This window comes from Cebus imitator, unplaced genomic scaffold (assembly GCF_001604975.1).
Source record: "Cebus imitator isolate Cc_AM_T3 unplaced genomic scaffold, Cebus_imitator-1.0 Scaffold149, whole genome shotgun sequence".
In the NCBI taxonomy this organism is placed as follows: domain Eukaryota; kingdom Metazoa; phylum Chordata; class Mammalia; order Primates; family Cebidae; genus Cebus; species Cebus imitator.
The window spans coordinates 2,151,674-2,163,588 of record NW_016107464.1 but is presented as its reverse complement, the minus strand read 5'-3'; the positions used below and the strand labels follow the sequence as shown (position 1 = coordinate 2,163,588).

Here is an 11,915-nt window from a genome sequence, read left to right as displayed (position 1 = left end):
TGACGCCCCGCCCCCTGCCGGCTCGATTGGTCCCTGTCAGTAAAGCCCGCCCCTGCCCTACTCTATTGGTCCCCAACTTAGTCCTGCTGGGCTTCGAGGACACACAGACTCCGCCCCCGCCCCAGCTACCGGAGACCCTGCCTTTCTCACCCCAAGCACAGAGCCCGAGGACCCCTCAGATACTCACAGCCCCCAACGACCGCCCCACAGATATCTCAAGGGAACCCTATACTGACAATCCCAGACTTCCGCGGACGTACACTCAGATCTCCGCAGATCCTACCCAGACACTCGCTCACTGAGATTCCGCAACACACCCCACTTTTCAAAAGTGAACCCTCTGGGTTCGTCCCCTCGAGGCCCAATGTAACCCCCTCAGGAGACCTCACCCACCGGGGAGGGTTGACCGCCGTTGCCACAGAGACTACCAGGCGTTCCGGTTGTCCTGGTGACCGGTGCCTACTCTCCAGGCCCTTGTTCCAGAGGCTTCAGTCAAGCTCCTCCCTCGTCAGCCCTGGACCCCTCCTCCCTCCCCACTTCCCCAGGTCAGGCCAGAGCTCCTTTGTGAAGTTCTGCAGATATCCAAGTCCCCTCCCTAAATAGCAGACTTTCAGGCAAGGCATTTCAACACTCAGCGTCTGCAGCTGGGACTCATCCACAACCAACAGCCTTCCCTCCCTGAGGATCAACACCTCCCCCTGCCATCCTAAGGCAAGGCCTTAACCTAAGGACTTGTAACAACCTAGCCAAAGCCCAGAGGTAGGTAATTTCTCCAACAGCCCTCCCTCTCCTTCCCCTAACACCTCTGTCTCTCTCCCACCCTTCAGTCCCTTCACAGTCTGTACATGGTGGTGGTGGTGGTGGTGTTTGAGATGGAGTCTCGCTCTGTCACCCAGGCTGGAGTGCAGTGGTGCCATCTTGGCTAACTGCAACCTCCACCTCCCAGGTTCAAGTGATTTGCCTGCTTCAGACTCCCCAGCAGCTGGGACTACCGGAGCCTGCCACCATGCCCGGCTAATTTTTGTATTTTTAGTGGAGACTGGGTTTCACCATGTTGGCCAGGCTGATCTTGAACTCCTGAACTCAAGTAATCCACCCGCCTTGGCCTCCCAAAGCACTGGGATTACAGGCGTGAGCCACCATGCCTGGCCCACATCCTGCACTTTTCATCCTTACTTTCCTCCTCCACCCAATCCTCCTTCCCTTCTCTTTCCCCTTCCTCACCTTTCATCCTCTGGTTCTCCACCCTTAGGTCCCTTTTCCCTCTAGCTGACTCTGGTCATTTTCCTCCCCATAATCCTACCTCTCCCCCTACTTCCCTTCCCAAGTGTTCCCTTCAAAAAGGCTCTGATGAGATTAAGGAGTGATATATCTAGTGTCTCTGAAACATGAGGGGAAAGTAGGGAGAACGGAAAGTTAAGGCAGGAATACTCAGGCTGTGTTGAAAATGATGACAGGCCTTTAATACCAGGGCCGAGAAATTTAGACTTAATCCCTTAGACTGAGTCATGGCATGTTTATAAGCCACAAAGTGCCAGTGATGGGATTGCACTTTAGAAAGATCCTGATTGGGTCAGGAAGGAGGACTACATCCTTGCAGGATAAATTAGGCATATCGCCTCCCAACAGCATCCTACGCTCACCCCAGCACAAAATCGCTTTATTTGTATTGCCATTGTTGGTTAATCGGTCTCTCTGTTAGACTCAACTCAATCTAGAGCTTAGGAAAAGCATCAGATTAGGCTCTTTGTAAAAGTGTAAGTTACATAAATTAATGAAAGAATGGGTGAATGGATTAAAGTGCTGTGGATGGAAGTAGAGGGACAAAGTTATTACACAAAGGCTAATGATGATGCAAACTTGAATAAGATCGGAAGAGAGAGGAGAGAATGCATTTGGAGAATATTTAGAAGATAGGAAATGCAGTCATTGGTGATATTTGAAGATGGAGTCTAAGGGAAAAAGAGAAGACTAGGATAATTCCAAAAGTTCAGTTTTGATGCCTGTGGAAACACCCAGTGAGAAATGACCATCAGGGCCGAGTGCAGTGGCTCATGCCTGTAATCCCAGCACTTTGGGAGGCTGAGGCAGGCAGATCACCTGAGGTCAGGAGTTTGAGACCAGCTTGGCTAACACAGTGAAACCCGGTCTCTACTAAAAATAAAAAAATTAGCTGGGCATGGTGGCACACACTTGCAATTCCAGCTACTCAGGAGGTTGAGGCAGAAGAATCACTTGAATCTGGGAGGCAGAGGTTGCAGTGAGCTGAGATTGCGCCACTGCACTCCAGTCTGGGCAACAGAGTGAGACTCAGTTGCAAAAAAAAAAAAAAAAAAAAAAGGAAGAAAAGGCCAGCAGGCAGGTGGGTATAAGTGTGAAGTACAGGGTGGGGTTGAAAAAGGTCTGAGCTAGAAGTATGGATTTAGGAGTCATTGGCACATAGCTGGAAGTAGTTGAAGCTTTGAACATGAATGACATTATCAAGGAAGGAGGATGTGTGTGGTGCCTAGACAAAACCAGGCTACGTGCAGGGTCTTGCATTATGTGACATAGTATTCCTCTGCACTTCAGGAGCCAACCCCAGCTTTGGCTTGGTATTCCCAGTCTCTAGAACTCCATGGCTTGACCTCCAGGGTTTTAAGATATGCCAAGGACCCTGCTCTTGGACTGGCCAAGTGGCTATGTTCAGACTCCCTCCTGGGACATGGTTCTCTGCTACCATCTACTGATGGGATTCTATTCCAGCCTTCTAATCTTTAAGTTCAGCTCCCTAGCAAGCCACAGCAACATGCCATATGAGGTCTGGACATATAGGTGTAGGTGAAGCTCCTGGATCACATTCTAAGACCCAGAGCACATGCTGTTTCCCTCTTATATCTCAGGTGCCCTGAGAACCTTATCCAAATTCCATAATGCACTGCGAACCCTGGGCTCTGCCCTGACTTGCAGGCCCTCTAATTCCAACCTAATGAAGCCTGTACCTTGTTCTACCACTAGATGGAAGCAGACGAGGTCACAGAAGAGCCTCATACCACCGTGGATGCAGAGGAGCACCCCTCTTCAAAAGACCTGTCTGCTGAGGACTTACAGGAGAACCATATCTCTGAAAGCTTCTTGGAGCCTTCCACCTCTGAGACCCCCTTAGAGCCCCATATCTCTGAATCCCCTTTGGTGCCAACCCCTTCCCAGACCCCTTTAGTGGCCCATTCCTCTGAAACCCATCAGGAGCATTCCACCTCAGAGACCCCTTCAGAGATCCCTACCTATGAGGCTGCATTAGATAGTCCCATCTCAGTGGTGCCAAAGAAACACCTAACTCTTCCTCCCCAATCAGTAGACTACATCTCTCTGCTTTCCTCTGATACTTTGAAGGAAGACCTCTCCTCTGAGTCTTCTTCCAATGAGGTCCCATGGACAAGGAGGTCTACCCATCTCTCTGAAACCGAGAGCCTTCCAGAGCACTCCCTTTCAGGCCCTTCAGCCCAGGTCCAAATGGACACACCTGAAAAGCAGAAGGAAGAAGCAGGAGAGACTGAAAAGGGGGTAGATGCCAGTGACAGCACTGCTCACACAGCCCACCCTGGACACCAGCTGGGCAAGAAGAAGAAGAAAGGAGTTAGCCGTAATTGCTCCTATCCTCTCCCCTGTCCTATTCTCATTACTGTTCACCGTCCTTGACTCACCCCAGGAGGAGGAGACTGGGTTACTCTTGGACATGGCCCCTTCTCTTAGTTTTAGGGCCTCCTGGTTACTCAGCCCCTCCCATCCTAGGTTACACAGCCCGCCCAGTGGTCCCTGCTAAGCAGGCAGAGCTGGTGGAAGTGGCTAAGGCAATGCACAAAGAGAAGTTTGGTGCTCAAGTGAACAATCTTTTCCAGTGGGAGAAGGATGCAGCCCTGAATGCCATCCAGACAGGTGAGCCCATGTGGTCTTTCAGAGGCCTGTGACAGGCCATCCTCTAATCCAAAAGACTCTGGGAACCTGAACATTCAACAGATAGCTGCCCCTTTTGGAAAGGGCAATACCACCTGCCTGGAAAGGGTGCAGGCAAGTGGGCCAAGGAATACAAGGGTGGATGCAGGCAAGAAGTGGGGAGATTCATCTAAAGCCCAGGTAGAGACAGGCAGCTAAACTAACATTATTGAAAACAGAAGGGTCATGGGCCCACCCCAGATAGAGGGCCCAGAGAGCCTACAGACCCTAAAGCAGAGATGGCCCAGGACCCTGGACAGTCCCCAGAAGACTTGCTGTTCTGACATGACAAAGACCTTAGACGCCCTGGCGGAACTCCATTAAAAGGCGGAACTCCATTAAAAAACCCCTGTGTGCCAGCCCCATGCTGGATACCCAAAAGCTTTAAGTTTTCTTATAAAAGGAGAGAGCCATGTCCTCTGGCCCTGCTGTTTCCAAGCCTCAGCCTACAATTAGTACTCTTGGCAGTCCTATTAGTGGCATGCTATGTACAGATGAGCTTATAAAAACATGCCGTCCTGTGTGTGAGCATGTCTACCTGTGTTATGGAAATTCATATCTATAGGGATTACCTTCAGTAAGAAGGCCACCCGGACATGGTATAAGGATTCTGGTATTTCTAGACTGAATTCTGCATTTATTTTGGTCCCTCATACTTCCTTTCCCTATATTATGTACAGCTATAATGAAAGGCCTAAAATATAAAGACAACCAGGTAATTCTAAATGCTTATCCCTCCTCCATGAAATTTACTTTCCCTTTTCCCGTACAGGAACCCTCCAGCACTCCGGCCTCACCACCCCTGCACCACTACCACCGAGCCAAGAAAGTCATAGTGATCTCATTTGTTTCCTAGTCTCAATTCAGGCATTGAAATAGCTTTGTTTGCTTATATTAATATATTCAGTTACTCTTATTTGCTTGTAAATGCTGGTTGGCAAGGTGGCTCACATCCATAATCCCAAAACTTTGGGAGGCTGAGGCAGGAGGATCATTTAATTGCCCAGGAGTTAGAGACCAGCCAGGACAAGATAGTGAGATCCTATCTCTACAAAACTAAAATAAAATAAAATTATCCAGGCATAGTGATGCATGCCTGTAGCCCCAGCTATTTAGTAGGCTGAGGTGGGCGGATTACTTGAGCCCAGGAGGTCAAGCCTGCAGTGAGCCATGATTGTGCCAGTGTATTCCAGCCTGGGTGACAGAATGTCTCAAAATAAAAATGCAGGATGTGTTCAGTCATCTTATTCCCCTTCTCAGAACCTCCTATCTACTCCCCACTCCTCAAAGCCACTGTATTTCTTTTTTTTTTTTCTTCAAATTGAATGCCTTCATCTTCCTGTTTAAACAGGAAGCTTTATAAAGAAATTTGTGTCATTCAACCCTGAACAATTATATTTGAAGTCCCCTCCTAGTAGTGGGAATGTTGAGTCCTGGGTAGTCCTTAACAGTATATGTGATATGTACAGAAATATCAAGTGTAACCTTTGCTTTTATTCATTCAACGAACATTTATTGAGCACTAACTGTGTGCCAGGCATTGAGCTAGCTATGGAAGTGGTAATGCTGGTGGGGGTTCAAAGGCAAAATACTTTGTAATCTAATGAGAGATACCAATAAGTAAAAGGACAATTATAATTCACTCTAATAATTGCTATAATCAAGATTATCCCACACTGCTGCATGAGCAGAAAAAAAGGGACATCTTATCTGGAGTGCTTGAGGAATAATAAGCCTTGGAAGGAATGACTTCTCAGCTGATATCTGTAAGATGAGTAAGAAGAGGTGGCCAAGTAAAGAGTGGTGTAAGATGAGACAGGACAGGGTAAGGCATGGCAGAAATCTATAGCAATGCACTATGCCTGATGCATAGGGCGCTGGGGAGAAGAGCCAGCTTAGCTCCAGAAGGGCAGAATTGTGCAGGCATTTCTGTGCCAAGCTAAAAAGCTAGAATTATATCTCGAGGGCAAGTGAGAGTCACTAAAAGATTTTATGTAGGACAATAATGTGAACAGATTTGTGTTTCTGAAAGATCACTCTGGTAATCAGATAGACCAGAAAAAGACAAGACTGGAGTTGTGAGGCTGAGAGGAGGTGTGGAAAGGAAACTGAATACATTGTGAGGTACTGGTCATAATCCAGGTAAGAAGTAGATGGGTGTAGGTGGAGAGAAGTGGACAGGTTCAAGAAATGCTAACAGACTGAGTGTGATGGCTCACCTGTAATCCCAGCACTTTGGGAGGCCAAGGCAGTCTGATTCCTACACTACACTGATTCCTACACTAGTGCTTGGGTTACCTGAGGCCAAGAGTTCAAGACCAGCCTGGCTAACATGGTGAAACCCTGTCTCTACTAAAAATATAAAAAATTAGCCGGGTGTGGTGGCAGGCACCTGTAATCCCAGCTTCTTGGGAGGCTAAGGCAGGAGAATTGGGGTTGCCCTGAGCCAAGATTGCACCACTGCACTCCAGCCTGAGCAATAGAGTGAGACTCTGTCTTAAAAAAAAAAAAAAGGAAAGAAATGCTAACAAAGTAAAACTGACCATTGAAACACTGGATGTATAGGACAAGAGAGAGGAAAATGCCGGGAATGACACCTAAGTTTTTGGCATAAGTAAGTGATAGGATGATGGTGCCATTCACTGAATGCCTGAAAAAGGGTAGACGCTTGGTAAGCATGTGTTGGATGAACAGAGGACAAAGATGAGAGCCAGGTTTGGAGGGAATAATTGGGTGTAAGATTTGAGGTGCTTATGAAACATGCTGGTGCAAGAGTCTACTAGACAGCTAGCTATATGGGTCTGAAGCTCAGGAGAGAGGGCTAAGCTAGAGACATTGTTCCTGAAAAGACAGCTGTGTGTTTTATGGAGACATACTATGCATAAAGATATGTCATCATGCAAATGTGACTGTGATTGTGGAACTGGACTGTGTTAGAATCAAAATGGTATCCCAGGTAATGTCTCCTCCCCCTGCCAGACCTTGTCCACCCACAACAGGAAGGGATTCTGGATTCGGGACAGAGAGTAGAGGGTCCCACTGGAATCCACAGCCACCTTCCAATTGTCCCACTTTAAGAGCACTAACACTTGTAATAGAATCTGAAGTATAGTTGCCAGTCTCCCTGTTCAAACTCCAGTCTTCATCTGAATGCTGGGTTCTGATTCCTACCCTAGTGCTTGGACTTGACTCCTCCCCCGCCCCCCACCCTGGGCCCTCAGAGCAGGCCTTGATCCATGGGCCTCACCTCCTGCTTTTTAAATGCATCCTGCTACTCCAGACAGAATTCAGAACTCCCCTAGTGGAATCCTGGCTCCTGCCCACCCCCATTGTGACTGCCTATACCCTGCTCTTTCAACAAAGCCTCCCTGGTGTAAGGGGGCACTGGTACTACAGGCAATCAGCATCAAGACAGAAGCAGCAAAGCCAAAAGCCACAACTGGACAGGATTTAGATCCTGACAGACTATGGGTAAGATATGAAAACATAATCTGAGGCACAGAATTGTGAATTGTGGCCCTGACCAGAGTCAAAGACCAGAGGATGCCACTCTCCTTAAACATCTTAGGGGAGCATCAGGATTATGCCTGAATACTGGCTCTCTCTTCGTCTTAATTAGCTCATTTGTTTAATCAGGCAATCTATGTTCTCTCAGCAACTGTTCTGTGCCAGGCCCTGTGCTAGGATGAGAGATATGGGTGAAAAGACAACTTCCTTGAAGAACTCATGGACTAATGGGAATACAAGGGAATGGTCTATTATAATGTACTGTAACTTCTCCTGTCTGTCTGGTCCCCTCCTCTTACCATCTGTAGCTCCTTGTGTTACTCCTATCCCAATACAATGCATTATAATAAACCATTTTTGGTGGAGGTGACATTTCAGCTGAGCCATTAAGTGGAACTAAGAATCCTATACCTGGAGGTCCCACTCCATGAGGCCTCATACAGGATTCCTGGCTAGAAGTTGGGGTGCTCTCAGCTCTCATGGATGAGAAAATCTGAATGGTAGGTGCCATCTGGTTAACCTCCCACAGTTGCACAGCACCACCCTCACCTCAAGACTAGTCACGAACAGGGAGTCACAGCTCACTGCTGAACACCAGCTCTCAAGGGCTGTGACCTCTTGCTGGTGCCTACTCTCAGGGACGCTTCTTAGTCTCACTTTCCTTTCCACACTTCCCTGCTTAGCCTCACAATGTATAATTTTTGGTCTTCACCACTCATGACTGCTACCTACCCCTTTCTCCTCACCCTTGAAGAACCTTTGGCAGCCCCTCTTAAGTACATAGAGAGCATTGATACAACAGCACTAGGAACACAGAGGGAAGTATTAAGGTACCAACCTGGAGAAGTGAGAGGAAGCCCTTCTCCTGCCTTTCAGCACCAGTGCTGTCCAGCCTCCTCCTCCTCTTCAGGACCTTCAATAACCATGCTCCTTAGGAGCCAGTCTTCATTGTCTGAACATCTGGCCAGTCATCTTCCCTTTCCCTCACCTTAGACGCTTCAAGTGAACAAAGTGTCTAAAGGGCTTTAGTGGAGTGAGGAGAGGAGATGAGAATCGCCGTGGTTACAGAGAACTCATTGATATTCATGTTGATCCTCAAACAAAATTTCATCTATAATCTTCCTGCTCAGAAACCGAAGACTCTCTTGAGTCATCTCTGGCAGGCTGACGGAGATGGAGTAGATCCTGGGTAGAATGAGAACTGAAGCCACTAGTGGGGTAATGAGCAAACCCTGAGGAAAAAGAAAGTCTAAGGGGTAGAGGCGAGGACTTCCAGGTGGAGGTAAAGATACCTGGGAGTGGGGAGAGGTAAGTTCCCCCCACCCCTCACCCCCATCAAGGGATAGGTAAGACCAGTTCGGGAGAGCTTAGGATTTTTTACCTTCTCACTTTTCCTCATTAATCCTGCACACCTAGGTCTCTACATTGGCTGGCGCTGCCCCCATTACCTATGGGACTGTTTCCGGATTGGGAGTGAGTCCAGATGCTTCTGTGGACACTTGTTGAGAGAGCACCAGATCATCTCAGGTAGGGAAGAACTGACCAGCCTCTCTCAGGTGTGGAGGGATAACTGTACTCTGTCATGTCTTGGGAAGTATGAGAGAAAGCATGTGTGCGTGCATAGGGAGCGGGGCTGGGGGAATGGAGGAGGGGATTGGCATGACAAGGCAAGGTTCTATCAGATGCTGGTCTAACTCTAACCACCCATCCCCATTCCCACAGACATATCGGTGCCCTGCAAGGTGAGCCAGTGCCGCTGCCTCATGTTCTGCTTTATCCCATCACGCCCAGAGGAGGTGGGTGAGTTCTGGCTCAAGAGACGGGCCACCTTTGACCCCAAGGCCTGGAGGGCCCAATGTCGCTGCAAACATAGCCACGAAGAACATGCAGCCAGTGGGCCCCATCCCTGCAGGCATCATGGTAACTTCTAGGTCAAGGGGCATATTGGGAGCGGGGTAGGTGGGAATAGGATGCAGCCTGGGGATAATGGTGGGGAGCAGGTATGAGAGCCTTGGGCATGCGGTCAGTGAGGAAGAGATGAGAATGTGGTTAGCTCCTGGGAATGCCGCCATTTCCTGAACTCTTCTTGGCTGCACTTTTGCCCCAGGCTGTTGCTGCAGCTGTTTTGAGTCTAATTTCCTCTGTGCGGCCTGTGACCGGTGCTGGGAGGACCATGAGACTTTCTTTGAGACTCAGAAGACCCGGCAACGAGGAGGGAGGCCTTACGGTGAGGCAAAAACCTGGGACGGGAGCCATTCCAGGGTCTGTAGTCAGAAGGCCTGGCAGGAAGGCTCCCATCCTCAACCATCCCCTCTAGGACTAGCGCATTCCCTTAGCCCTCAGCGCATTCCCTCCCCACCACCCACCCACCCACATCCCACATCTGTACTGGTTTTCACCCCCAGGAGCAGACTATATACCTTTTGCAGAGATGCCTGTCCTCCGAGAAGCCATCCTCAGCAACTCTGACTTTGAGGCCCTGCAGATACAGGGGCCCTCTGGCCTTCCCAGCTCCCGCCCTAGTCCCCTGGGACTCCCTGGCCCACACACCTTTCAGCCTAGCCCCCCATCTGAGCCCCATACCTGATCCTTTCACCTCTGCTCTTCCCTCCTCCAGGGACAGACACTGTCAGCAACTGGCACAGGCCTTTGTGAGTCTGGCCCAGATCAGCAATAAAAGAGGAGTCACTGGAACCTGACTTGGCTCTATATAGGGCAGACAGGTCCCAGCCCAGGGAGAGACTGCCTAATAACTTAGAGTGAACACTTCTTAGGCACAGTAGAGAGCCTGGATCCTGCCATCTGCCTCCATCACACCCACATTCAAGCTGCCTGCTCTGATATCAGAAGGAAAGTGGCTTCAAGGGAGCCAAAAAGGAAGAAAGTCTCAAGAAGGATAGAGTAGGAAGTGATGTTAGATACAGTTGGGGCACCAATAGATAAAGACTGAAAAGCATCCAATGGGTTTTGTAATTAGAAGATCTTTGGGAACTTCAGACAGTGCAGTTTCACACTGGCACAGTGAAGGCAGGAGTCAAATAGCAGTGAATTTCAAGGAGTCTCTTAAAGAAGCTTGGGTGAAAAGTGCAAAAGAAAAGTCAGACAATATCCAGAGGGAGTTGTGGAGTCAAGGAAGTACTTTTGTGGGAAGGAAAAGGGAAAGAGGCCAGTGGACAAAGGGACCTTAAAGAACCCAGAAGAGAGAGGAGAGATGCCTGGTGAGACAAGATCCCAGAGATGGAGGAAAGGGACGAGGTCAAGACAGAGGTGAAGGGATTTGCTCTGAACAGGAGAAACACCACTTCCTATCACCAAGAGGAAGAAAGAGGATGGAGCCTTCAAGGAGTTTCAGGAAACAGGAACCTGTAGAAGTTCCCCGTAGATGGCTTCTATATGCCCTGTGAAGTAGGAGATAAGACCAGCCATTTGTCCAGGGGGAGAGGGATAAGCGTGAGTAGGAAGCAGGAGACAAGAAAAGGGAAGGTTTGGGAAGGCTAATGTAGGGAACTGGAGAAAAACCTGATCAGTGGGTAGTTTAGGATTCAGGCACAGTTGGAAGTGAGAACCTAGTTAGAGGAGCAGAGAAACCAAATATTTAATGGGTTGGTGATGGGAGAAAAATGAAGCAAAAGAAGACATAAGGATGTGAAAGGAGCATACGGTACCAATAGGGAAAGAAAGTGATGCCAGGAAGCAAATGACAGATTGGAAAACGGAGCAATCAAAGGAAGAGAAGTCTGTAATAAGGCCCAGTAGGAGACATTGTTCAGAGGCTGCAGAGCATAACATCTTTCAGATGAGGGCAACTGTAGGTGATGACGAGTGCTTGGAGTAGAGAAGACTGTGGGCCAGGGATCAAAATCAGTGAATGTGGGAAGTGACTAGGAAGTCCATAGATTCTTCTGGGAGTAGGAGATTCGAACACTAATGGGCTCTGTGACCCCAGGCAGGTCACTGTCCCTCTTTAGGCTGAGTTTCTGGATCTGTAAAACAGGAATAACCTCTGTGTTGCCTGCTTTCTATGAGAACCAAAGAAATAACTAATTTAAAAGTGCTTTGTATTCACCTACCCTCCAGACTGGCTTCCTTCCTCTTCCTAGATCCTAGATCCACTTATCCCTTTCCCTTCTCCAGGGCAACTCTAGGGTCTCTCAGTGTCCCAGAGGCACCACAGAGAACTGCAACCTCTGGGGCCCAAGGAGGCCATTCTATACGTCCTCACAGTTGGGGGGCCATCTGTCCCTCCAAGGGAAGGAATGCAATCTGGACTCCTAGGATCCCTGGGGAAAATCATGGAATCAAATGTCTGCCCTTTCGAGGAGAAAGGACTTTTTTTTTTTTTTTTTTGAGACGGAGTTTCGCTCTTGTTACCCAGGCTGGAGTGCAATGGCGCGATCTCGGCTCACGGCAACCTCCGTCTCCTGGGTTCAGGCAAT

The 11,915-nt window shown here is 48.7% G+C and overlaps 1 protein-coding gene across 2 annotated transcripts; it reads left to right on the top strand.

Moving 5' to 3' along the window:
- Nucleotides 1-64: 64 nt before the first annotated feature.
- Nucleotides 65-11,541, top strand: FAM221B (family with sequence similarity 221 member B). 2 transcript variants are annotated; one of them, XM_017543134.2, is made up of 7 exons: nt 69-759; nt 2,998-3,622; nt 3,772-3,915; nt 8,896-9,006; nt 9,202-9,399; nt 9,587-9,706; nt 10,097-11,541. In XM_017543134.2, the coding sequence occupies exons 2-7, from the start codon at nt 2,998-3,000 to the stop codon at nt 10,132-10,134; spliced, it is 1,236 nt and encodes a 411-aa protein (XP_017398623.1). In that variant the 5' UTR covers nt 69-759; the 3' UTR covers nt 10,135-11,541. The 2 variants fall into 2 exon arrangements, with proteins under 2 accessions (XP_017398620.1, XP_017398623.1); XM_017543131.2 differs by having other exon boundaries at nt 65-759; nt 9,587-11,541.
- The last annotated feature ends 374 nt before the right edge of the window (nt 11,542-11,915 follow it).

What these genes read in the sequence shown, in the direction of transcription:
- FAM221B (XM_017543131.2), top strand. Translation starts at nt 2,998, where the DNA reads ATGGAAGCAGACGAGGTCACAGAAGAGCCTCATACCACCGTGGATGCA. An exon ending in GAAGAAGAAAGGAGTTAGCC is followed by an intron (nt 3,623 to 3,771) that starts GTAATTGCTCCT and finishes CTCCCATCCTAG; the next exon opens with GTTACACAGCCCGCCCAGTG. An exon ending in CCTGAATGCCATCCAGACAG is followed by an intron (nt 3,916 to 8,895) that starts GTGAGCCCATGT and finishes CTGCACACCTAG; the next exon opens with GTCTCTACATTGGCTGGCGC.